At 41.5% G+C, this 23,850-nt stretch overlaps 1 protein-coding gene across 1 annotated transcript in view; it reads right to left on the bottom strand.

Moving 5' to 3' along the window:
* DNHD1 (dynein heavy chain domain 1) overlaps positions 1-23,850 on the bottom strand; it is a 74,271-nt gene that overhangs the window by 47,068 nt on the left and 3,353 nt on the right. The window contains 9 exon segments of the mRNA XM_068556821.1: positions 273-516; positions 607-872; positions 11,536-11,587; positions 11,721-11,858; positions 11,968-12,222; positions 15,618-15,774; positions 17,784-17,894; positions 17,974-18,177; positions 23,194-23,367. Coding sequence (XP_068412922.1) covers positions 273-516; positions 607-872; positions 11,536-11,587; positions 11,721-11,858; positions 11,968-12,222; positions 15,618-15,774; positions 17,784-17,894; positions 17,974-18,177; positions 23,194-23,367 — 1,601 coding nt within the window.

The following is a 23,850-nucleotide window of genomic DNA, read 5'->3' as shown; positions in this document are numbered from 1 at the left end:
CCATAAGAATAGAAAGTGCTAGGTGACAGGGACACAATTCCTAGGGAGTATGGTGAAGGAGTAGAGCCAAGACAGGCGGAGAGGCTGTCCTCTGCAGTGATCACACCTTCAGTTGCAAAGGGAAGGGCCTGGGACCTGGGGCTTTGGGAGGCTGTACAGGTCCAATGAGGGGCCTGTACCAAAGGTCCCTGGAGGACGCTGAAGGCCCAAGAAGGGCTGTGTGGATAAGGTACAGAAGGCAAAGGAAAGGAGGGAAGATAAGCAGCACTCACCCATCTCTACCTGTATGTCACGGCAGCTCAGCAGCAGCAGCCCGCCTTTTGTGATCAGCTCCATGGGTATGCTGGAGACACGGGCCTGCCAACCATTTAGGCAGCTCACCAGCATCGCGTAGTTCTTGACAGGACAACCTCTCATAGACTCCAGCTTCTGAGGCCCACAGGCTTGCAGGAACTCATAAATGCCTTTCATCCAGTGATGGTCCCTGCAGAATTCCTGCACCTCCCGCAGCATGCCCTAGGGGCAGACAAGGTGTTTAGGGCAGAGGTGGGTGGCTTTGATGGGAATTGGTGGCCACCATCCCATTCTTTAAACCTCTGTCCTCACCTCCAGCAGGGCCTGTTGTATAGCCAGTGCCTGCTGGATTCGAGGGCTGTTGTCCAGGTCCTCTTGCAGCTGCTTATAATTGGGGGGCAAGTACTGGCCCCGCAGCTGGTGCCCACAGACCTCCAGGGCTTCAGTAACTGTGTGAGACTTCCAGGGCCACACCAATCCTATACTCGGGCCGCAGAAGATGTCCACAGCGTCGCTGGGTTGGCCCTGGAACTTGGGCATCATGAAGTCCGTGTCCGAGTCCTCCTCTTCATGTTCTTCTAGGGGGGTACATGCCATAATTGTCCCTGGTCCTCCAGGGACCACACACAACCTCTCCCTCTACCCTGAGTGTGTACACACACATACAAACACACACACACACACACACACACACACACACATTCTCTGTTCATGAGTGAGTTTACACATACATCTACATCATAAACACAGTACCAGACCCACCAAGGGAATTTATTAGTTAGGGTTCAGGTGCAGAGAACAGAATTCAGTCTAGCTAGTAAAAGCAGGGAGGAAATTATTATAGATTATTACATGGGTTGTGAATAACTGCAAGAGCTGAAAAACAAAAACACTCTAGGCCAAGTGTCTAGGGCTCTGTGCTGCCTGGTAAATTGGGATGTCATTGCCATACCACTAGCTACATAAGCACATGATCTTGTGATTACGAGCCCCACCAGCAGAATGGATGGCATATGCCCTGCCTCTCTCCCCTACTTACCTCAATTCTGAGCTGAAGTCACATATAGATCTAAATCACATATGACTCCCAGCCGCAAGGGGGTCTGAGAAACACAGTTTATAGCACTCTAGCCTCTGCAGAACAGAGGAGGAGGTGAGAAAGGAAGCTGAGCAAGCCCGTCCTCAGTATCCGTCTTAAGGAATATCCTTGAACTTGGCCTCCCCCTTAATTCTTAGAAACTGTTTAATTGCCAATTTTAGTATTTGTGTTAAAACTTTGCACAAAAAGGGAGAAGAAGCATCGAAACGTTCAGAAATTAGATCCATACTGCCAACACCTAAACACCACAGTGCCCGCAAGGGCCCATCCTCAGATCTCTTCTCTTCCCCATCAGTACTCACTTTCTAGGAGAGCTCATCCAGTTTCATGGTTTTAAATACCACCTATTTGCTCTGAAACTTATGTCTAGCTCAGATCTCTCCCTGAATCCCAATCCCACTTAAACAACTGCCTAGTCTACATCTCTACTTAGATGCCTAATATGCACCTCAAACTTTTAACAGCCCAAAATGAGCTCTGATCTCTATCTGCACCCCCCCAGATTGCTCCTCATGCAGTCCTCCAACGTCAGTAAATGGGAACTCCATTCTTCCGGGTGCTCCAGTCAAAAACTTTAAAGCTATCTTTGACTCTTCTCTCACATACAACACAGCCAGACATCAGAAAATCCCATTGGCTCTATGTTCAAAATATATCCAAAATCCAACCGATTCTCACCACCTGTACCACTGCCTTCCCCTCTTTCCCCAGCCCAAGTCACCATCAAATCTCACGGCATTATTGAAATACCCTTCTAACTCGTCTCCCTGCTTTGGTCCTTGCCTCTATCACTTTGCAGTCTGCCCTGCATAACCAGAATGATCCTTTAAAAATAATGCCAGAGGGGTTCTAGGAAGATGGTGGAAGTGGCAGCATAATTTTGAAATCTATTCCAAATTCCCACATGAATTTGGTATATAAAATTGACAGAGCAATTAGACAGTAAAACGAAAAACCCATCTGGATAACATTTTTAACAAAATGAAGACAAAGGATCCTTACAAACACTAAAATATAAGTGGGTGGGAACAAACCACCTACAGCCTCAAGACCCAAGTGGCATCGCCATTTATGGGGAAGGAAGCAGAGGAGAACAATGGTATACCAGACTGACCTGAGACTAGGAAAACTCTGCAACAGCCAACAGGCATTTTGTGGAAAGAAGAGGGCTAATTCGAGAACAGCAGGTAAAAATGGAAGGGGATTTGCCCGCTCCAGTAGCAGGTAGGTAAGGTTCGTAGAAGCTTTAGCAGTCTATGCCCAATGAGCTCCTAAAACCAACCGGCGAGGGCTCCCTTCTGGGACAGTGCTCAGCACTAAGGTGAAACTGCTGGGGGTAAAGTAAAAAGTGAGCAGAATGGAAGCAATAGAGAAAAAGAAAAGGTCCAAATAAAAGTGGGAGAGAGAAACAGAAACCAGGAAATCTCAGAAAGTTAGCCCCCGTTTTTTGAACACTACAGAAAATCAACAGAAAAGGAAATTGAAAGGTTAGAAAACTATTCTTGAACCAAGCTGTCTCCTAAAAGTTAGTAAAAGAGAACTTTTCAGAAATGAGTAACAGAAAAGTACCAACATCAAACCCCGTACAAAGCTAGTATAAGAAAAAAGAGAACGGGGAGTAGAATAACATCTTTATAGACAATGAAAGCATGTCAGGAAACAGATCAAAACAAGCCCATTTCAAAACAAGTCAAAAGACACCCCGAAAATGGCATAACCCATGAAAGGAAACCACGTATCAGAATTAGAAAAACTCAGAAATTATGCAACAGGACTCAGGAAAGAATTAGAAATAAAAGAAAACATAATTTTGGAATGGAAACTGAACTAAAAGGAAGATAAGAGCAAACAAACTTAACAGGTAAATAATGCCTTAAGAAAAATAGAAGGTAAAAATAAGGATAATTACAAAATAAAAAAGAAATAAGGATTTAAAAAAAAATATTTCAAGAGAAAGGAACATACATTGGGAGAAAAGTGATAAGGATCTAAAACACATGTAATAGGAGTCCCTGAAGAAAAATCCAAAGCAAGGGAAGAGAACAATACTAAAAGCCTTAATTCAAGAATACTTTCCTGAAATAAAAAATACTTAAAGCTACTTTATAAAGGAGCATACCTGAGAATACTATCTTAGAATGTTCAATACCAAGACATATTCTACTAAAATTACTAAATTTCAAGGAAAAAGGAAAAAATATTTTAGGTATCTAGGCAAAAAAAAAAAAAAAGCAAGTGATTAATAAAGGAAATAAAATTAGATTATTATCAGATTTTTGGACAACTTTTAATGCCAGAAGAAAATGGAGTAATATCTTTAAGATATGGAAAGGAAGAACATATGAGGCAATGATTTTACAACTGGGAATACTAACTTTCAAAGGGTACAAACTATTATCAACATAGAAGAACTTGAGAATTCTGCTCCCACAAGCCCATCCTGAGGAATCTAAATAGAGAATGAACTTTGGGCAAACAAAATGACTAAAAGAGACATCAACATAAGGACTGCTGGTGAGCATAAATATATTGTTACTTGTAGAAATAAACTTAAATGAGGTTTTATTCAATAATAAAATTATTAAAAGGGTAAGAATATAGCAGAAATGACAATGTAGAGAATGCTGGTGATTCTCTTGCTTGCCAGGAGGAGAGAGCCTATCTGAAGAATGAAACCTTGGAAGGCACGTTGCTTGACCAACTAATAGCCGTTTGCTTCTCCCTTCTTCCATGGTGGTAGAGCCTATCTTCCATGAGAAACTAAATATATCAGCCATTTGATTTCCCACACCTAGATTTTTACAATGAGATGTAACAGTGCATCTGCTGGGGAGTTTCTGGAGAAGATTTATTTTCCTGATAATAAGTGAGAGTCAGGCAAGGAGAGCTTTCTCTCTAACCTTGCCTCCCCTTTTTAAAACATGACTTTGCTTGAGAATGGGATGCATGGAGCTGCAACTTGTCTTGCAACTACAATGCAATAGCCTGAGGATGAAAAAAGATTTTTGATTGCATCCTCCCCTAGCACATATACCCTTCCAAGAGGATCTGTCCTTAACTACAGCTAAACCCAGAATGGAATCAGGGAAGGATATAAAGAGCCTGGTACTTGATGACATTTCTGAGCCACTGAACCAACCCTGGAAGCTACCTGGAGACTTCTTGTTATGTGAGATGATTGTATTGTTTAGGCTACCCTTACGTCTTCTGTTACTTCCAGCTGACAGCATTCTCACTGACTTAGAATTCAAACTCACAAGTAAAATCAAAGGACTAAGAGAGAGAGATAAAGCCTTGATGACATTGCCTTAGCCCTGAATCCAGCTGAGCCTGAATCCAGCTGTATTCATTAATTTCTTAGTTATAGGGGCCAGTAAAAAATCTCCCCTTTTCCTTAGCTAGCTTTGAGTTAGGAAATGTAATCCAAAACCAACTTGCACATTTAGGCCCATCTAATAGATGTTTATAGCCAGGACAAGCATAGCTGAAGGTTGGAGCCTCCTCCACCATATACACCCTTCTAAGAGGATATGCTCTGACCTATAGCGAAAGCCAATTAATTTGTACCATGACCCATTGCTCTTGCCAGATCTTATGGATACGTGACTCTCTATAGGATAGGCTGAATCAATCATATTTCTTGTCTGGAAAATTTGAACTAAGTCACACAATCAGGAAAACTTAACTGAAAGATCATATATAGAGTCAAGAATGGAGTTGGTGCCATAGAAAGTCTAAGTCACTTGGAAGCAATGGTTATAAGGGAGCAGAAAGTTCAAAGGAAGCAGAGACAGCTAGTGTTAGGAGAGAATCAGGGGAATTGGGAAGAAGCACAGACAGAAGTATAGGTGAAAGGATAATCACCAATTTGAGAGACAGGGACTCTCTTCCTGACTTTCTAGTTTCAATTTCTCTGAAGTTCGGTGCTGCTACATCTTTTCTGCCTTTGAATTTGGTAACTCTCTGTTTTGTGAGCTCCAAAACAAAGATGGGGTTGAAGAACTGTGATTCAAGGTGCCAAGACCCATGAGAGCACTCAGGCAATATGATGCTATATAGTCAATTCATGTGTGGTTCTGAGCAATGGAAAGAAAAGCTAGTGCATTTTTAATAAAATTTGGCGAATGCAATATCCCAACAGAACAGAACACTAATGACTTCTTAGCCAGAGTAAGAGTGAAATAAAGAGACCTGATATCAAGTAAATCAAAGAAATATAAGTTACCTGTCACTGCTAAGTGATTTGGGCTTCCATTTAAAATACATATGTTTTAGTATAATACATATGAGTCAACATGGAGCTGCATTTTAAAATATCCATCCAACTTGAAAGACCTAAATAATGATAGATCTTTACAGTAGGTTTCCTTGAATGAGTAACTCAGATATTTCACACAGAGCAAAGCATCTTGTCAAACACACTTATAGGACTTTTCATTGTTTCAAAATTTCTTACAGAGTGGCAAGAAAAAAAACTCCTTCCTCTCTCATCTATGAATCCGCTCACTGTTACACTGCTTCCATCTATACTTCCTCTTGCTGGTCATACTGTTCACACCTCACATTCCCAAGAGACCCTCCCTGCCATATGCAGCCCCCTGGAAAAATATATAGTAAGGACAGTTTCATTTTTTGCATTATATCTCTAAGCTAACTTCAACACCATTCCAACAAAAATCTACTTCAAGAGATTTTTATAATAAAAATGAAGCAATCCTTTGTCCCTTTTCAGGGTTACAGATTTATCTTACCACAAATATCAAAAATGTATTCTTTTTTTTTTAATATCTTTATTGGAGTATAATTGCTTTACAGTGTTGTGTTAGTTTCTGCTGTATGACAAAGTGAATCACCTATATGCATATGTATATCCCCATATCCCCTCCCTCTTATGTCTCCCTCCCACCCTCCTTATCCCACCCCTCTAGGTGGTCACAAAGCACCGAGCTGATCTCCCTGTGCTAGGCAGCTGCTTCCCACTAGCTATCTACTTTACATTTGGTAGTGTATATATGTCCATGCTACTCTCTCACTTCATCCCAGCTTACCCTTCCCCCTCCCCATGTCCTCAAGTCCATTCGCTACGTCTGTGTCTTTATTCCTGTCCTGCCTTTAGGTTCATCAGAACCATTTTTTTGTTGTTGTTTACATTCCATATATATGTGTTAGCATATGGTATTTGTTTTTCTCTTTCTGACTTACTTCACTCTGTATGACAGACTCGAGGTCCATCCACCTCACTACAAATAACTCAATTTCGTTTCCTTTTATGGCTGAGTAATATTCCATTGTATATATGTGCCACATCTTCTTTATCCATTCATCTGTCGATGGACATTTAGGTTGCTTCCATGTCCTGGCTATTGTAAATAGTGCTGCAATTTGAACTTTGTGGTACATGACTCTTTTTGAATTATGGTTTTCTCAGGGTATATGCCCAGTAGTGGGATTGCTAGGTCATATGGTAGTTCTATTTTTAGTTTTTTAAGGAACCTCCATACTGTTCTCCATAGTGGCTGTATCATTTACATTACCACCAACAGTGCAAGAGGGTTCCCTTTTCTCCACACCCTCTCCAGCATTAATTGTTTGTAGATTTTTTGATGATGGCTATTCTGACCGGTGTGAGGTGATACCTCATTGTAGTTTTGATTTGCATTTCTCTAATGATTAGTGATGTTGAGCATCATTTCATGTGTTTGTTAGCAATCTGTATATCTTCTTTGGAGAAATGTCTATTTAGGTCTTCTGCCCATTTTTCGATTGGGTTGTTTGTTTTTTTTGATATTGAGCTGCATGAGCTGCTTGTATATTTTGGAGATTAATCCTTTGTCAGTTGCTTCGTTTGCAAATATTTTCTCCCATTCTGAGGGTTGTCTTTTTGTCTTTTTTATTGTTTCCTTTGCTGTGCAAAAGCTTTTAAGTTTCATTAGGTCCCATTTATTTATTTTAGTTTTTATTTCCATTTCTCTAGGAGGTGGGTCAAAAAGGATCTTGCTGTGATTTATGTCATAGAGTGTTCTGCCTATGTTTTCCTCTAAGAGTTTTATAGTGTCTGGCCTTACATTTAGGTCTTTAATTCATTTTGAATTTATTTTTGTGTATGGTGTTAGGAAGTGTTCTAATTTCATTCTTTTATATGTAGCCGTCCAGTTTTCCCAGCACCACTTATTGAAGAGACTGTCTTTTCTCCATTGTATATTCTTGCCTCCTTTATCAAAGATAAGGTGACCATAGGTGTGTGGGTTTATCTCTGGGCTTTCTATCCTGTTCCATTGATCTATATTTCTGTTTTTGTGCCAGTACCATACTGTCTTGATTACTGTAGCTTTGTAGTATAGTCTGAAGTCCAGGAGTCTGATTCCTCCAGCTCCGTTTTTCTTTCTCAAGATTGCTTTGGCTATTCAGGGTCTTTTCTGTTTCCATACAAATTGTGAAACTTTTTGTTCTAGTTCTGTGAAAAATGCCATTGGTAGTTTAACAGGGATTGCATTGAATCTGTAGATTGCTTTGGGCAGTATAGTCACTTTCACAATGTTGGCTCTTCCAATCCAAGAACATGGTATATCTCTCTATCTGTTGGTATCATCTTTAATTTCTTTCATCAGTGTCTTATAGTTTTCTGCATACAGGTCTTTTGTTTCGTTAGGTAGGTTTATTCCTAGGTATTTTATTCTTTTTGTTGTAATGGTAAATGGGAGTGTTTCCTTAATTTCTCTTTCAGATTTTTTATCATTAGTGTACAGGAATGCAAGAGATTTCTGTGCATTAATTTTGTATCCTGCTACTCTACCAAATTCATTGATTAGCTCTAGTTGTTTTCTGGTAGCATCTTTAGGATTCTCTATGTATAGTATCATGTCATCTGCAAACAGTGACATTTTTAATTCTTCTTTTCTGATTTGGATTCCTTTTATTTCTTTTTCTTCTCTGATTGCTGTAGCTAAAACTTCCAAAACTACGTTGAATAATAGTGGTGAGAGTGGGCACCCTTGTCTTGTTCCTGATCTTAGAGGAAATGCTTTCAGTTTTTCACCGTTGAGAACGATGTTGGCTGTGGGTTTGTCATATATGGCCTTTATTATGTTGAGGTAGGTTCCCTCTATGCCTACTTTCTAGAGAGTTTTTATCATAAATGGGTGCTGAATTTTGTCGAAAGCTTTTTCTGCATCTATTGAGATGATCATATGGTTTTTCTCCTTCAATTTGTTAATGTGGTTTATCACGTTGATTGATTTGCAAATATTGGAGAATCCTTGCATTCGTGGGATAAACCCCACTTGATCATGGTGTATGATCCTTTTAATGTGCTGTTGGATTCTGTTTGCTAGCATTTTGTTGAGGACTTTTGCATCTATGTTCATCAGTGATATTGGTCTGTAGTTTTCTTTTTTTGTGACATCTTTGTCTGGTTTTGCTATCAGGGTGATGGTGGCCTCATAGAATGAGTTTGGGAGTGTTCCTCCCTCTGCTGTATTTTGGAAATTTTGAGAAGGATGGGTGTTAGCTCTTCTCTAAATGTTTGATAGAATTCACCTGTGAAGCCATCTGGTCCTGGACTTTTGTTTGTTGGAAGATTTTTAATCACAGTTTCAATTTCATTACTTGTGATTGGTGTGTTCGTATTTTCTCTTTCTTCCTGGTTCAGTCTTGGAAGGTTGTGCTTTTCTAAGAATTTGTCCATTTCTCCCAGGTTGTCCATTTTATTGGCATATAGTTGCTTGTAGTAATCCCTCATGATTCTGTGTATTTCTGCAGTGTCAGTTGTTACTTCTCCTTTTTCATTTCTAATTCTGTTGATTTGAGTCTTCTCCCCTTTTTTTCTTGATGAGTCTGGCTAATGGTTTATCAATTTTGTTTATCTTCTCAAAGAACCAGCTTTTAGTTTTGTTGATCTTTGCTATTGTTTCCTTCATTTCTCAAAGAGATATTCCGATCTTGGTAGGATATTGCTATAGTAAAGTTAAAGTAAGAACTTTAAGGTAATAGTTCCTGAACTTGACACCTGCCAGATGAGAAAAATGATTATCTGATTGTATTTCTCAGTTTTAAACTGCAGAATATTCCTGATAAGACTGTAAGAGCATCCGATAGTAACATTAATAACCTCTTTTTGGTCTCAAAATGTTCCAGTTCTAAGACTGCCCTCTGGAAAATGTCATAGAACATAGCTTATGAACACAGAATATGTTACAAGCGCTTTAGTAAAGCACTGGGTATTCTTTTAGGGACTAGAATCTAGTAAATATATAATTTTCTGTTATAAGGGGCTTATTTTTCATATTTTTGGGTATAAATGGAGGTACTGAAATCATTTTGTAATTTGGTTAAAATGCCATATAAATTTTGCCTCATTTAAGTAAAAGATTTCTCAGATGAATGTATTTCTTAAAGACTACTTATAGTGTTTTACCTGCTACATGTTTATTGTATATTACTCTAATTTTCATAAAGAACTTACAGAAAAATCCCAAATCAGAACTTTGATTCTGGTTCCTCCATGATATTAACTTGATTTTCCATGCTGATCTTGTTTTTTTCCTTCAAATTCTGATTTTGAAAAATCTCAAACATGCAGAAAAGTTTAAAGGTTCTACACACTCCTTTCTTTATCTATCTACTTAGACTCAACAATTATTAACATTTTGCCACATTGCTTTTTTTGTTTTTCCTTCTATTTTTCTTTTCCCTAAACTATTGGTTTGGCCAAAAAGTTCATTCAGGATTTTCCATAGTTATGGAAAACCCCAAATGAACTTTTTGGCCAACCCAATACTTGCAAGATATGAGTATCGTGACACGTCACCCCTATATACATCAGTCCCTGCTGCTTTTCTAAAAGTACAAGGGATAACCCAAGACATTGCAAGTGAATATTCTCACTTTCACTAGAATTTAGAATAAAAGTTTAAGGGGTTTTTGTTTGTTTGTTTTGCCATTCAAAGGAAAATACTGGAGCATATGCATAGTATGAATTAGGACATCATATAATGAGGAAGCACTGTGAAATGTATGATTTACCTAAATCTTTAATACTACTACTACTAAGATACTATCTGTAACACGTACTACTATGTGCTGAGCACTATTCTAAACATATTACTCTTTTATTCTTCAAAACAATGCTGCAACTGAGGTATTTTTGTTTTCCCATTTTACAGATTAGTGAACTAGCCTGTCTGATTTCAGAGCCCTTCCTTTTTCCACTGTACCATGTAAAACAAACATCAATAATCTCTATTGATTAATCTAGATTCACTTGAGAAAAAAATGTGCCACAACTGGTGTGATTTGTTAAAGACGCAGGCTCGGGAATTCCCTGGTGGTCCAGTGGTTAGGACTCCGAGTTTCCACTGCAGGGGGCACTGGTTCGATCCCTGGTCGCAGAACTAAGATCCTGCATGCTGCGAGGTACGGCCAAAAAACAAACAAAGAAAAGAAAAACACAGGCTCCTTTCAATGACCCTTTTTCTTCCTTGTCACCTAATTCCTAAAATTAACCTGGTGTCTTTACATCATCTTAATGAAAACGTACTAGTTGAATGGGAAAATGAAAAAGCACCTACATGTCAGAGGTGACTGAATGCATTTGATGGTTTTATCTGTGACGGCGTGAGTATTCCAAATAAAGGGAATGTGAAGGTGTATTTCCTCCCTGATGATTTACTAGTTTGAGGATTGATAATCAATGATAACTGGTAACTATAAAATAGCTCAGTAATACTAATGAATTATTCTATATGAAATGAAAAAGAGCTGCATGAAATAAAGCAAATATTGAACAGGCAGAGTTCTTCAAACAAGTACAAATTAACTTAGCAATCAAATCCAATTGTAAATGAAACGCCATTATGACATTAGAGAAAAACCTCATGGAGTTAGGACAAATCAGAGGACAATGTACTCACACTCTTTCATACACCGCTCACTACACTCAGGTGCGTGCACATACCTACACATAGGCACGTGCACGAGAAAGCAAAAACATGTCTCCACTCTCCTACCGCCCAACACACGTGCAGACCCAGGTTAGAGCTGCTCCATCCATGCCCAGTGCCCGACTCTCTGGCCATTAGGACACTGCATGTGCCCTTCTCCCTCCTTCCACCCTTCCTCCCCGCTGCCTAGGGCTCCTTAAATACCTTCAAAATACAGGGAATCCCGGAAGGTCTTCGGGTCTGTACACTGCATTACCTTCAGGCCAAGGTACAGAGAAGGGGCAGAAATAGCAAACAATGAGAGTTCAGACCAGGCTGAGAGCTTCTGATTATACAGAGGATAGGAACTGGGAATTCCTACAGCCAGCCCCCTGTCCAATCCAGAATACCTTCAGGGCAGAGGCCTTCGTAGACCTTAGGCCCCCAGTTATAACCTGGATCATATTTTCAATACAGGGCTCATGAGACAGCTGGCCACAACTGTCAAAGACCAGCTGCGCTGAGAGAAAGGGTTTCTGCCTTGGGGCCTGTAAAGGAGGGTAAGGAGAGGTTGTGGGGCTAGATGTCAGTATCCGTTCCCTACCAGCTGGCCCCTGACTGCCCGCCACCCTCCACACATGACACCCACCACCTCACTTGCAAGATGTTGGCCACAAAAGAGGTTATCTCGTCCTCTATGACGGACACGAGGTTCTGGCAAATCATGTAGTCTACCAGGCGGGCCAGCGGCCCCATCTGCAGCAGCCAGGCTTCTGCCTGCATCAGCTTCTGCTCTAGCTGCTGGCACTGCACCCTCTGAAGGTACAGGGAGCCCTGGCCTGTCCTGATCCTCTTGCAGTTTCTCACTTGCTCCTGCAGGCCCTGTTGCATGTGGTATGTATCCTCGTGAATCTGTCAGAATAGAGAGTGGAAAATTCACTGGAGAAAAGGGGATGGAGACCAAACTGGCCACCCACTGGCCTGTTGCAAAGCTCTCAGCTCATGGAGCCTAAAACCTAGATATACACATGAATGGCTGCTTTTTAGTAGAGATCGGCCCTGGAGATCTTTAAGTGACCAGAGAAGATGTGAAATGGAGAACATATATTGAGAGGCCACAGTGAGTTAGTTTGATAGGCCAGGCCTGTCTGCTAAAAGCCCCCAGGATGGAGCTCAAATAGAAAATTTGTGCGTGTGTAAATAGAGAGATTCACAATGCATAGATCAGACAAAGGACAAGAGAGACTGGCTAAGTAAGGCTCAGCAATTATTCCAGGATATGGAGTCCAATCACCAGGCCTGGGTGATGTGGCCTGCTGACCAGCACAACACTGCCTTCTGCGAGAGTAGAAGCTGTCTCTGGCTACTGACACAGACTTTCTAGTGGTGGACAGGGAATAGGGTTAAAAGCTTGGGGACCTCTTTGTGGGTTCTTCTCACAACTGGGAAGTTCCTCAGCCTACAAAGGCTGCTGACAGTTGCCACCTCTGGGCCTGTCCTGTTGAGGAACAGAGGGGAGACACCAGAAAGACATATTTGGCCAGATGGACCTTTTGTCCTTGCTGCTCTCCTATTCTTTCTGATGTTCAACAGAGCTTGTGATTAGAACTATGAGTTGTCTGTGGATTGTATTCTGCTAACTCTGAGCTCAGATCCCAGTCTTCTGAGATCCAGGCACAAGGCAGTTGAGACCTAAGCTAGGCGTGTCATATACGGACATGCCTTGGACTTGGCGAGGTTCTTAACCACTGCGCCACCAGGGAAGCCCCACCACGAATTAATTTTTGTGTATGGTATAGCAACTATTAGAAAACAATAATGCTTTAAAATACCTTTTATAATAGCAACAAAAAATATCAAATATCTAGTAATAAATCTAATGAAATATTTTCAAGACCTCTAAAGGAAACCTACAAAACCTTGTTAAGAGTAATTAAAGAGGGACTTCCCTGGTGGTGCAGTGGTTAACAATCCTCCTGCCAATGTAGGGGACATGGGTTCGAGCCCTGGTACGGGAAGATCCCACATGCCGTGGAGCAACTAAGCCCGTGTGCCACAACTACTGAGCCTGCGCTCTAGAGCCCACGAGCCATAACTACTGAGCCCACGTGCCACAACTACTGAAGCCTGCGCGCCTAGAGCCCATGCTCCACAACAAAGAGAAGCCACCGCAATGAGAAGCCCGCGCACAGCAACGGAGAGTAGCCCCCACTCGCCGCAACTAGAGAAAGCCCGCGTGCAGCAACGAAGACCCAACGCAGCCAAAAATAAAATTAATTAATTAATTTAAAAAAAGAACATTAATTAAAAGAAAGAATAAAGAAATCAAAATAAATCAAGAGATCCATGTTCACGGATTAGGAAACTAAATATTGTTAGGATATCAATTCTCCCCCAAATTGATCCATAGATTCAAAGCAAGCTAATAAAAAAAATTCCAGTAAATTACTTTGTGGAAATCAACAAGCTGACCCTAAAATGTATATGGAAATTCAAAGAACCTAGAATAGCTAGGGAAATCTTGAATAACAAAAAGCTGTAGGACCTAACAACACCAGATATTAAGACTTACTATAAAGCTACAATAATTAAGATAGCATGACGCTGACAAATAGACAGACAAATAGATTAATGGTACAGAACAGAGTCCAGAAACAGACCCACACATACACAATCATCTGATTTAAGAAAAAGACAACACTGTCATTCAGTGGGGAAATGGAAGTCTTTTCAATAAATGAGAAAAATAAACCTTGACTCTTACCTCACACCATGCATAAAAATTAATTTGAAATGGATCATACACCTAAATGTAAAAGATAAGATAATAAAATTTCTAGAAGAAAACATAGTAGAATATGGGGTAGGCAAAGATTTCTTAAACCAGAACCCAAAGGACACTAACCAAAAAATAAATAAATAAATAATAATAATAATAAAGTGAACTTCAAGAAAATTAAGAACTTCTGCTCATCAAAAGATACCATTAAAATAGTAAAAAGGTAAGCCACAGACTAGGATAAAATGTCCACAATATGTATATATTTGATACCAACTCATATCCAGAATATATAAAGAACTCCTACAAATTAGTAGGACAAAACCCAGACAACCCAATCAAAAATGAGCAAAAGTTTGACACTTCAGAGAAGAGGGTACCAAAATGGCCAATAAAAATATGAAAGGATGCTCAACATCACTGGTGATCACAGAAACACAAATTAAAACCACAATGAAATACCACTGTACACTCACCAATTTGGCTAAGATTAAAAACCTTTACACTCCCAAGTGCTGATGAGATCACAGGACAACTATAAGTCGGATGGGAATGTAAACGGGTACAACTACTCTAGAAAACCGTTTGGCACTGTAAAACATACATAAACCCTATTCCAGCAATTCCACTCCTAGAATATATACCTCAAAGAAATGAGTGTTTATGTCCATCAAAAGACATACAAAAATGTTCATAACAGTTATTCACAATAGTACAAAACTGGAACCAACATAAGTGTCCATCAATAGGAGAATTAACAAGTAAATTGTGGTACATTTTTATAGTAAAGCACTACAAAGCAATACAAAAGAGTGAACCACTACTACCTGCAATGTTATGGGTAAATCTCACTAACATAATGTGGAGTGAAAAAAAGCCAGACGAAAAAGAGCACATGCTGTCTGATTCCATTTACATGAAATTCCAAATTGGACAAAATTAATCTATGGTGACAGAGGTCAGAGTAGTGGTTACCTTTGTGGAGGCACTGATGAGAGAGGTACCAGGGAGCTTGCTGAGGTGCTATAAATGTTCTATATCTTGACCCGCTGGTAGTTACATGGGTGTACACATATGCAAAAATTTCAATAAACTGTACTTAGGTGGCATGTACCACAGATACAAAGTAGGCACACGAAGGAAGGACTCCATGACTGGATGCTTCTACCAGCCACAGTGGCCTGTCAAAGGTTCAAGATATGCTCAGAGATGAGCCTAGCAGCACAAAAGATCAGGATTCCAACTCTCAAATTCTCTAATGCTCCTGGCACGAACAACTGAAAAAAACAGACGTTGTTATGTTCCTCTTCCTCTCTGCTCAAGGCCTTAGGAAAGGTTGAGTCCAAGTCTCTGCCTGCCTGTTATTAATCCATCCACCTAGAGCAGAGACTGCTGTTGCTGGACAGGACAATGGCTCTGAGCCAACTGCAGAGTCCAGAACACACAGGGAAGCTTAAGCCAAGAGAAGGCTGAAACACTGGCGAGTTCAGCTTGGAGAAAAAGCTCACAATAAATCGGAGCCTCTTACCAGATGAAGGATGGATGTGCAGAGACGCAGGCAGCGATGGAGCAGCCGCAGAGCGTTGTGGTTTTCCTTGGCTAGAGCCCGCCGCAGGTCCAGCAACTCGTAGCACTGATCTGCTTCATGGGGGAGCCAGGACACAGAGCGCAGCTCCTGCAGAAGCCTGGAATCAAGGACTAAACTGCTCAGAGCCAGCGACTCTGCCCTCTTACCTTGGACACCTTTGACTTCCTCCTAGCCCAGCTCACCTCAGAATGAGCAAAGGTTTAGAGAGATTATAATATTCCCAGTGACCAACAGTGCAGCCTCCTCTTGAGGGTTCTTTGGAAGAGTTTAAGCCCAGGAAGTTGCTGGCTGGGGAACTCTTTGGGAAAGGCTTGGGGTATGTGCAAATGTTTTTTGGTTTTGGTTTTTTTCTGTTTTATTTATTTAATTAAAAAAATTTTTTTTGAATTTTATTTATTTTTTTATGCAGCAGGTTCTTATTAGTTATCTATTGCAAATGTTTACACTGAGTTACCTTTCGGCCAGGAAAGAGGGTCAAAGAGATCCCAACGTGTGACTCAGAAGGAGAGACTGCAGCGGCTTCTTCCGTGGAATAGGGGAAGCCAAGGGCCCTAACAGTCTAGATGGACAGGTAGGTTTTATTTTATTTTTTCTTTATTTATTTTTTACTATTTTTTAAACATCTTTATTGGAGTATAATTGCTTTACAACGTTGTGTTAGTTTCTGCTGTACAACAAAGTGAGTCAGCTATATGTATACATATATTCCCATATCTCCTCCCTCTTGCATCTCCCTCCCACCCTCCCTATCCCACCCCTCTAGGTGGTCACAAAGCACCGAGCTGATCTCCCTGTGCTATGCGGCTGCTTTCCACTAGCTAGCTATTTTATATTTGGTAGTGTATATAGGACAGGTAGGTTTTAGAATCAAAGGTGAGGAACCTCCAACTTCCCTACGGGGAAGTTTCATCCCTGATGAAACCCACTTCTGTTATTCATTCCCCAAACAACCACCCTGAAAAATCTACATCTCTAAATATCCTTGAAAAAATGAAGGACCCTCCTAATAAGCCGCGGAGGATCATAACGGATGTAATTTATTCAGTACCTATTGGGGCACTGAACATGGTACTTTACATTCACAATCTCATTTAATTCTCACTACAGCTGTGAGTAGCAGAAATCTTCCTCTCTTGTTTTCAGATCAGGAAACTGGGGCTCAAAGAGTAAAGTCCCTTGCTAGTGTTCAGGACTTAAATTCAGATCTGTGCAGCCCAATTATGCCATGATGATTAAGCTAGACTGGGAGGATACCTAGAGTAGAGGTTGCAAACTGGTAGCCCATGGGACGAATTCAGACTGAAAAGGTTTTTATATGTACCACTAAGAGTTGGCCAGCACAGTGTTTTAATAAAAATTTTCACTAACCAGGTAAAATTAAGAGATTTGACAACAAAATGTGGATTCCCAGGTCATCCTGAAAAAATAATGTGGCTGATGCACTGGACCCATATTCCCCACGGCAACAGTCAGTTGGAACTGAGTAGTGACTGTCCTTTTTAGGTGCACTCTCCAAACTGACTGCAGTCCCACACTCCCTAAAGTCTTGAATCGAACCCATTGCATTTCTTCCATAGCTCCTCCTTGGGCCCTGTAGGCATCTGAGCTTGCAACTCCTATCACAGAACATAACTGGTGTGGTTGAAGAGTTGTGCAGAGAAAGCAAGAAAGTACTGAAAATAGGAGTAACTAAGATTTTCTTAAAAAAAAAAAAAAGAATCCAAGTAATACCATAGTAAGAGCAGAGTTTCAAACACCTGTATTACATCCTCAAATTTGATATTTAATAATTGTATGATCTGGGGCAAGTTGATGTAGAAATTCATTAATACATAGAGCTACATTCAGAATATATTATTCAGAGAAAAAAACTGGTTACTTAACAATATGTAAAGTATGATCACATTGGTATATGTGATGGAAAAAAAGACTACAAGGATCTGCAACAAAATGTTTGTCATGGTTATTTGTAGATGGTGAGACTGAAGATTTTTTTCCTTTGTGCTTTTTTTTTTGTATTTTCCAAATCTTCTACAATGAACGTGTTGTTACTTCTTGTAAAATAATTTTTTAAAGGCCACTGAAGTTGTGTTTTGAAGACCTCACCTGCTAATATGGAGTAGCCCAACTCCAAAGTGGGGCACGGCAAAGAGCAGATGCTTCTCTAGGAAAGTCCGGTGCCGGTGCAGCCTCTGCAACTTCACACCCTTCTTCCAGCTACAGATCAGAGGGCAGTGAGAGTGGCCGTTGCTCTTTGTGACACTTCTTCCCAAATCCCATACCCGTCGTCACCTACCAGGCCAAGGCCTTGCGTAAGAGGCAATACTTAAAGAATGGAATGAACTGGAGCTGTTGCCAGAGGACAGAGCGGTGGTGCCAGGTACCCAGCGTCATTGCCTCACTGCCCTCTACAGGATGTATGTGCAGGACCCCAAAGGGAGAGAAGATGTAGTGCTCAGAATTCACCTTGTTGGGTGGTACCACCATCAGGCTGTAAGGTCTTTAAGAAAGGGCACGAATCAGTGGGAGCCTTGCAAACTTGTGCAGACTCCAGGGAGGGACAAAAGAAGGACAGGAAGGGGGAAATAAGGAGGCAGGAAAGAAGGCGGAAGAAAGTGGGAAGAGGGGAAAGAGAGCAGAATGATCTTCAAACCAGAAAGATGGAATATTAAGAAGAAACAGCAGCCAAAAATAGGTGGGAAGAAAGAAAAAGACCCCTAGCCAGTCTCAAGAAGTTCCTATCTCCAGACCCAGAGCGCTAACATCCCATCAAATCTAAGATGCCATCAACTGTAAGCTCGCAGCATTTTAAAAATTATTTATTTATTTATTTATTTATTTATTTATTTTTTTATTTAGGCCATGTCAGGTCCTAGTTGCAGCATGCACGCGGGATCTAGTTCCCCAACCAGGGATTGAACCCGCGCCCCCTGCATTGAGAGCGAGGAGTCCCACCCACTGGCCCACCAGGGAAGTCCCTAGTTGCAACATTTTCTTATGAAATGCTAAAATTAAAAAATGCCGCCAATATGATATGCCACCAATTTGTAACATGAGATGTTTCGGAGATGTTGAAATGTGAAAAAAAATGTGCATCTTAGAAATGATAAAGTATGTATATCCTTAGATGCTGAAATAACATGCAGAGATAATCAGGGAATGCTGTTTGGAGTAACTGAGAATGGGGAAAAGCAAGAGTAACTAGAAGACTAGACACAGGCCAATAAAGAGAAAAACTGCCACCTAGTGAACCAGACAAGTACCTCCAGAGCCATCTTAAAATCCTACTAAGTTGTCTTATTTCAAGAAAATGCACCTACATCCCACATTAAATACAATTTATATGTAACTATATAATAGTTGTACCTAGTTGCAGAAAACTAGTTGCCATAATGCTATGTTTGGGCACATTTAATAAAGCATTTATTAATTTTTTAAAGTATTTATTTTTGGCTGCGTCAGGTCTTAGTTGTGGCAGGCGGGATCTTCATTGTGGCATGCGGGATTCTCCGCTGTGGCGTAAGGCCTCCTCGTTGTGGCGCGTGGGCTTTCTAGTTGTGGCGCGTGGGCTTTCTAGTTGTGGCACGTGGGCTTAGTTGCCCCGTGGCATGTGGGATCTTAGTTCCCCGACCAGAGATCGAACCTGCGTCCCCTGCATTGGTACCACTGGACCACCAGGGAAGTCCTAAGCATTTATTAATTTTTATCTTGCAGGTTTTTTTTCATAACTTGGAACTAGTAATACTTTTAAGCACTAAATATATTTTTAAGCCCTTTAAAGGCAGTGTGTCCCAGGTCCCATGCATATAATGCCTAAAAGATGAAACGACCCTTCTCTCTCTCTCTCTAGAATACATAGCAAACGACTCAAGAGCATTTACATGGATACCAGAATAAACTCACTAAGTCAAGTCATATAAAAACTTTATTTCAGGGCTTCCCTGGTGGCGCAGTGGTTGAGAATCTGCCTGCCAATGCAGGGGACACAGGTTCGAGCCCTGGTCTGGGAGGATCCCACATGCCGTGGAGCAACTGGGCCCGTGAGCCACAACTACTGAGCCTGCGTGTCTGGAGCCTGTGCTCCGCAACAAGAGAGGCCGCGATAGTGAGAGGCCCGCGCACCACGATGAAGAGTGGCCCCCGCTTGCCGCAACTAGAGAAAGCTCTCGCACAGAAACGAAGACCCAACACAGCCAAAAATAAATAAATAATAAAAAACTTTATTTCATTTCTGACAAAGTGACTAGATCTTCTCAAGTACTATTATCCCCAAATTACAGATGAGAAAACTGAACAAAAAGAGGTCATAACTTTGCACAAGGCAGTTAAGGAAAGAATACAGGACTTAAAAACCAAATCTACCTGACTCAAGCCCCCTCTCTTAACCACTGGGTCATTTGGCATCCCACAGGATAGCTACCTACCCTGACTGAGGCCTGACTTCCCAAGGGAACACTCCTTCCCCTGTGGCCTTCTTAATGGAGGCGACTCTTCCTGCACAGGGCCAGGAGTCAGGGATAGCTGAGCAAGGACTCTAGGGAAGTGAAGGAATATATTCTCCCCTAAGTATAAATCAAAATCTAGGACAGGGAGTTCCCTGGTGGCCTAGTGGTTAGGATTCCTGGCTTTCACTGCTGTGGCCTGGGTTCAATCCTTGGTCAGGGAACTGAGATCCCACAAGCCACGTGGTATGACAGAAAAAAAAAAAAAATCTAGGACAAGTACAAGAAAAAAATTATTTTTATAAATTTATTTATTTTATTTATTTATTTTTGGCTGCGTTGGGTCTTCGTTGCTGCACGTGGGCTTTCTCTAGTTGCAGGGAGTGGAGGCTACTCTTCGTTGTGGTGCATGGGCTTCTCATTGTGGTGGCTTCTCTTGCTGCGGAGCACGGGCTCTAGGTGCGCAGGCTTCAGTAGTTGTGGCATGAGGGCTCACTAGTTGTGGCGTGCGGGCTCTAGAGCGCAGTCTCAGTAGTTGTGGCGCACGGGCTTAGTTGCTCCGCGGCATGTGGGATATTCCCGAACCAGGTATCGAACCCGTGTCCCCTGCATTGGCAGGAGGATTCTTAACCACTGTGCCACCAGGGAAGTACCAAGAAAATTTTGATAAATGCAAATACTTTGAAAGAAAACCTGTTACATGGCAAATAAATAAAGTGAAACAAAAAAGGCCAGTTTCCACTTTTACTGATGGTGCACTTGAAATTTGGACCAACACTCCTACTTGAGAACAACTAGAAAAACTGGGCAAAGTATCTGGGTAAAATATGAAAATCATCAGAGAACCCACAAATTAAATCCCCTGGGCTTCCAGCTGGGACCCTGGTTACGACACAGGTTGAACCAGAAAACACCTCCCTCCTTGGTGTGGGCCCCCAGCTGCAACTTCTGCTGTTTAGCTTTCTGAGTCTGTTGAAAGCTCAGCTCCTCTTCTCCATCTTTCAGGAGCATATAGTAAAACTAACACACCATTGCCTCTACTGGAATCTCTGGGGAAAAGCAGAACCAAGTGCGAAACTCACTTCACTGGGTTCCTTCTTTGACAGATGTTGGCCCTGTGATTATTCACTGCCTTTTTAGTTCTCTTGCTCATGGTTTCTTGTCTCTCTCTGTGCCTAATTATCTTTGATTGTGCTGCTTCTCTGACTATGACTGAGCTGATAGTTGAAAGCCCTAAGCTTGTAATTTTCTTTCTGTAGGCTCTCCACCATGGTCAACAGGCATCTCATCCAACATTGCTACCATTACTGTCACTACTGCCGGACAGTCAAGTGTAGCAGCCACGAAGTGTCGGTAGGTAGGTTATCACTTTCAACCACAGTGACTAATTAATTGTGATGCCACTATAGGTCATGGATTACTAGTATACTATTTCCCATTAACAAGGAGGCCGGTACTGTCCAAGGCCAAGGACATTACCAAAATAATATCAAAATCCCATATTTGAGGATTGTTTCCTGGGACCACTCATAATATCAGGTACTATATCAGAGTCCAGTCAGGAAAACAGAAATTGCATTAGGAATTTCAACAAAGTGAATTTAACAGAGAAAATGTGTTTTAGAAAAAGTGTCATAGGACACCTAAAAAGCAAAAAGGGAATACTAAGCGCAGAGACAATAACTGCAGGAAATGGATGCCAGCCCTAGAACTAGAGGAACAAAAGGAAGAGGTTTCTCTAAGAAGGAGATGCTGCCTGGCTATTACTAGTATATAAGGAGTTTGGAGGTGGGGGGCGCCTTGCAGAGCGGTGACTCACAACTCTGATGGGAAGATGCTACCCAGCTGGCGTTGGTCCCTCTCAGGATCAGAGGAGGCTGATTCAGAAACTGCCAGCTCCTGCCAGAGTGAAGGACAATTTCTGGGGCAGTGACATGAAGAGCAAGCAAAGGAAGGACAAAGTCCCTTCTCCTCTTATCCGGCTGTCCAGTCTCCTTCTAGCACCCCCTACTGATCAAACCTAACAGGAAGCTAGCTGAAAAAGGAGAAATGAAGTTTGTAGTCCCAGCCCCAGTATTACAAAGCAGGGAGAGAAGAGCAGAACTAGAGCCAAGAGACAATTGCTTAATAACTGGCACAAGGCTCTCAGTGAACTTTCGTTAAATGAACTGATCAGTAAATCAATGGATGGTACAGCTCATCAGTGCCACCTAAGTTCAGGAGAAAGAGGTCAGTGTACGCAGGAAATAAGGCTCCCTGGGAGTGGGTATCAGATACTGCTTAACAGTGTGGACTTTTGAGTTAAGACAGTCCTAGGTTTAAGTCCTGTTTCCATCACTTACTATGTGGTCTTGGACCAGTTACTTAACCTCTCTATTCATCAGTCTATTCATCTCATACATGGAAATAATAATGGCACCTGTCTGGTAGGTGGGGATTAAATGACGACACATGTATATAGAAAAGCTTGATTAATGGTAATTGTTATTGTTATTTCTGGGAAGAGAAGAGACTTGAATAAAGCATTTAAAAATACTAAGATCTGGACCTAATAGAGGAAAGTGAATGAATGCCTCTCAAGTCATGTGGATTGAGACTTGTTTTTATCACACAGAGATAAAATTAGGACGAAAATGTAGAAGTTAAAAGAAAGTAGTCTAAGGAACAGGATGCCTTGCAAAACACAAAGCTTCCCTGAGAGTGTAAAGATTTAAACAAACACCAGGGTTCTTGCACTGGAGTTAGAAGAGACCACCATTAAATTCCCTTCTGAGGTGATGACCAAATGTTTCTATCACTCTAGGACAGAACAAAGAAGACAGAGAAAAAAGTAGAAAAGAATGACTAAGACAAAAAGCTATGAGAGCAAAGGGAAGCAAGAGGAGGTGAAGAGTGGAGAGGAGGCTGAGGAGAAGGGAAGACAGAGGGAAACCAGGAGACAGAGGAGAAATGAGAGGGGAGAGGAGAAAGATAGGAGAGGAACAGGTCTGGAGAGGAGGAGGAGGGGGAATACAGCACGGGAGGAAGTCAGGGAGCGGGAGGAGTAGGACAGGGGTCTGGGCATGGGCTCTCACCGAAAGTAGCGGCTGGGAGCCACGTTGAGATAGAGGAAGTGGATCTTCTTCAGGTATCTCTCTGTCTTCATTACGGTCCTTATCTGGCTTCCCAGGAGGGTATTCTGCGGTAAGAAGCCAGTCCTTCTTTTCTGGAAGATCTCCTCCCCAGGAACTTCCGAGTCAAGCTGAGACCTGTATGATAAAAAATCAGGAGAGAAGAGGCAGAGCAAAGCGGTCAGGTGGCCACTGTCAGCCAGTGAATAAAGGTGCTAGATCAGGTGCCTGAGAGGACCTGATGTGACCTTGTCAGAGCCTGTCGACCATCTACACCCGAAGGTTCACATACTGAGCAAATACAGCCCATGAGGAGATACAGTCAGGCAACTATATTCATACACCTGTGTGTGAATAACCTCTCCCTTTCTGATAAGTGAATAATCATTCTGGATTGATTGTGATTACTATGACGTCAGTATTACATAATACTGAGTAAAATAATGGGGATACTTGGCTGTCCCAACTCATCACCTTGCAAGCCCACGGTGCTGGATTTCTTCTCTCTGGCAGCCTTCCTAACGTTCTTGATCGCCTATCTTTGCCCCCATTATACCTGCTTTCCAACCCTGCGTGATCTCCATGCTTGTGATTCTTTCTTACTCTTCCTCCATCATCACC

This window comes from Eschrichtius robustus, chromosome 11, assembly GCF_028021215.1.
Source record: "Eschrichtius robustus isolate mEscRob2 chromosome 11, mEscRob2.pri, whole genome shotgun sequence".
Classification (NCBI taxonomy): Eukaryota; Metazoa; Chordata; class Mammalia; order Artiodactyla; family Eschrichtiidae; genus Eschrichtius; species Eschrichtius robustus.
Note: the sequence above shows the minus strand (reverse complement) of the source record. Positions and strands in the feature narration are given on the sequence as shown.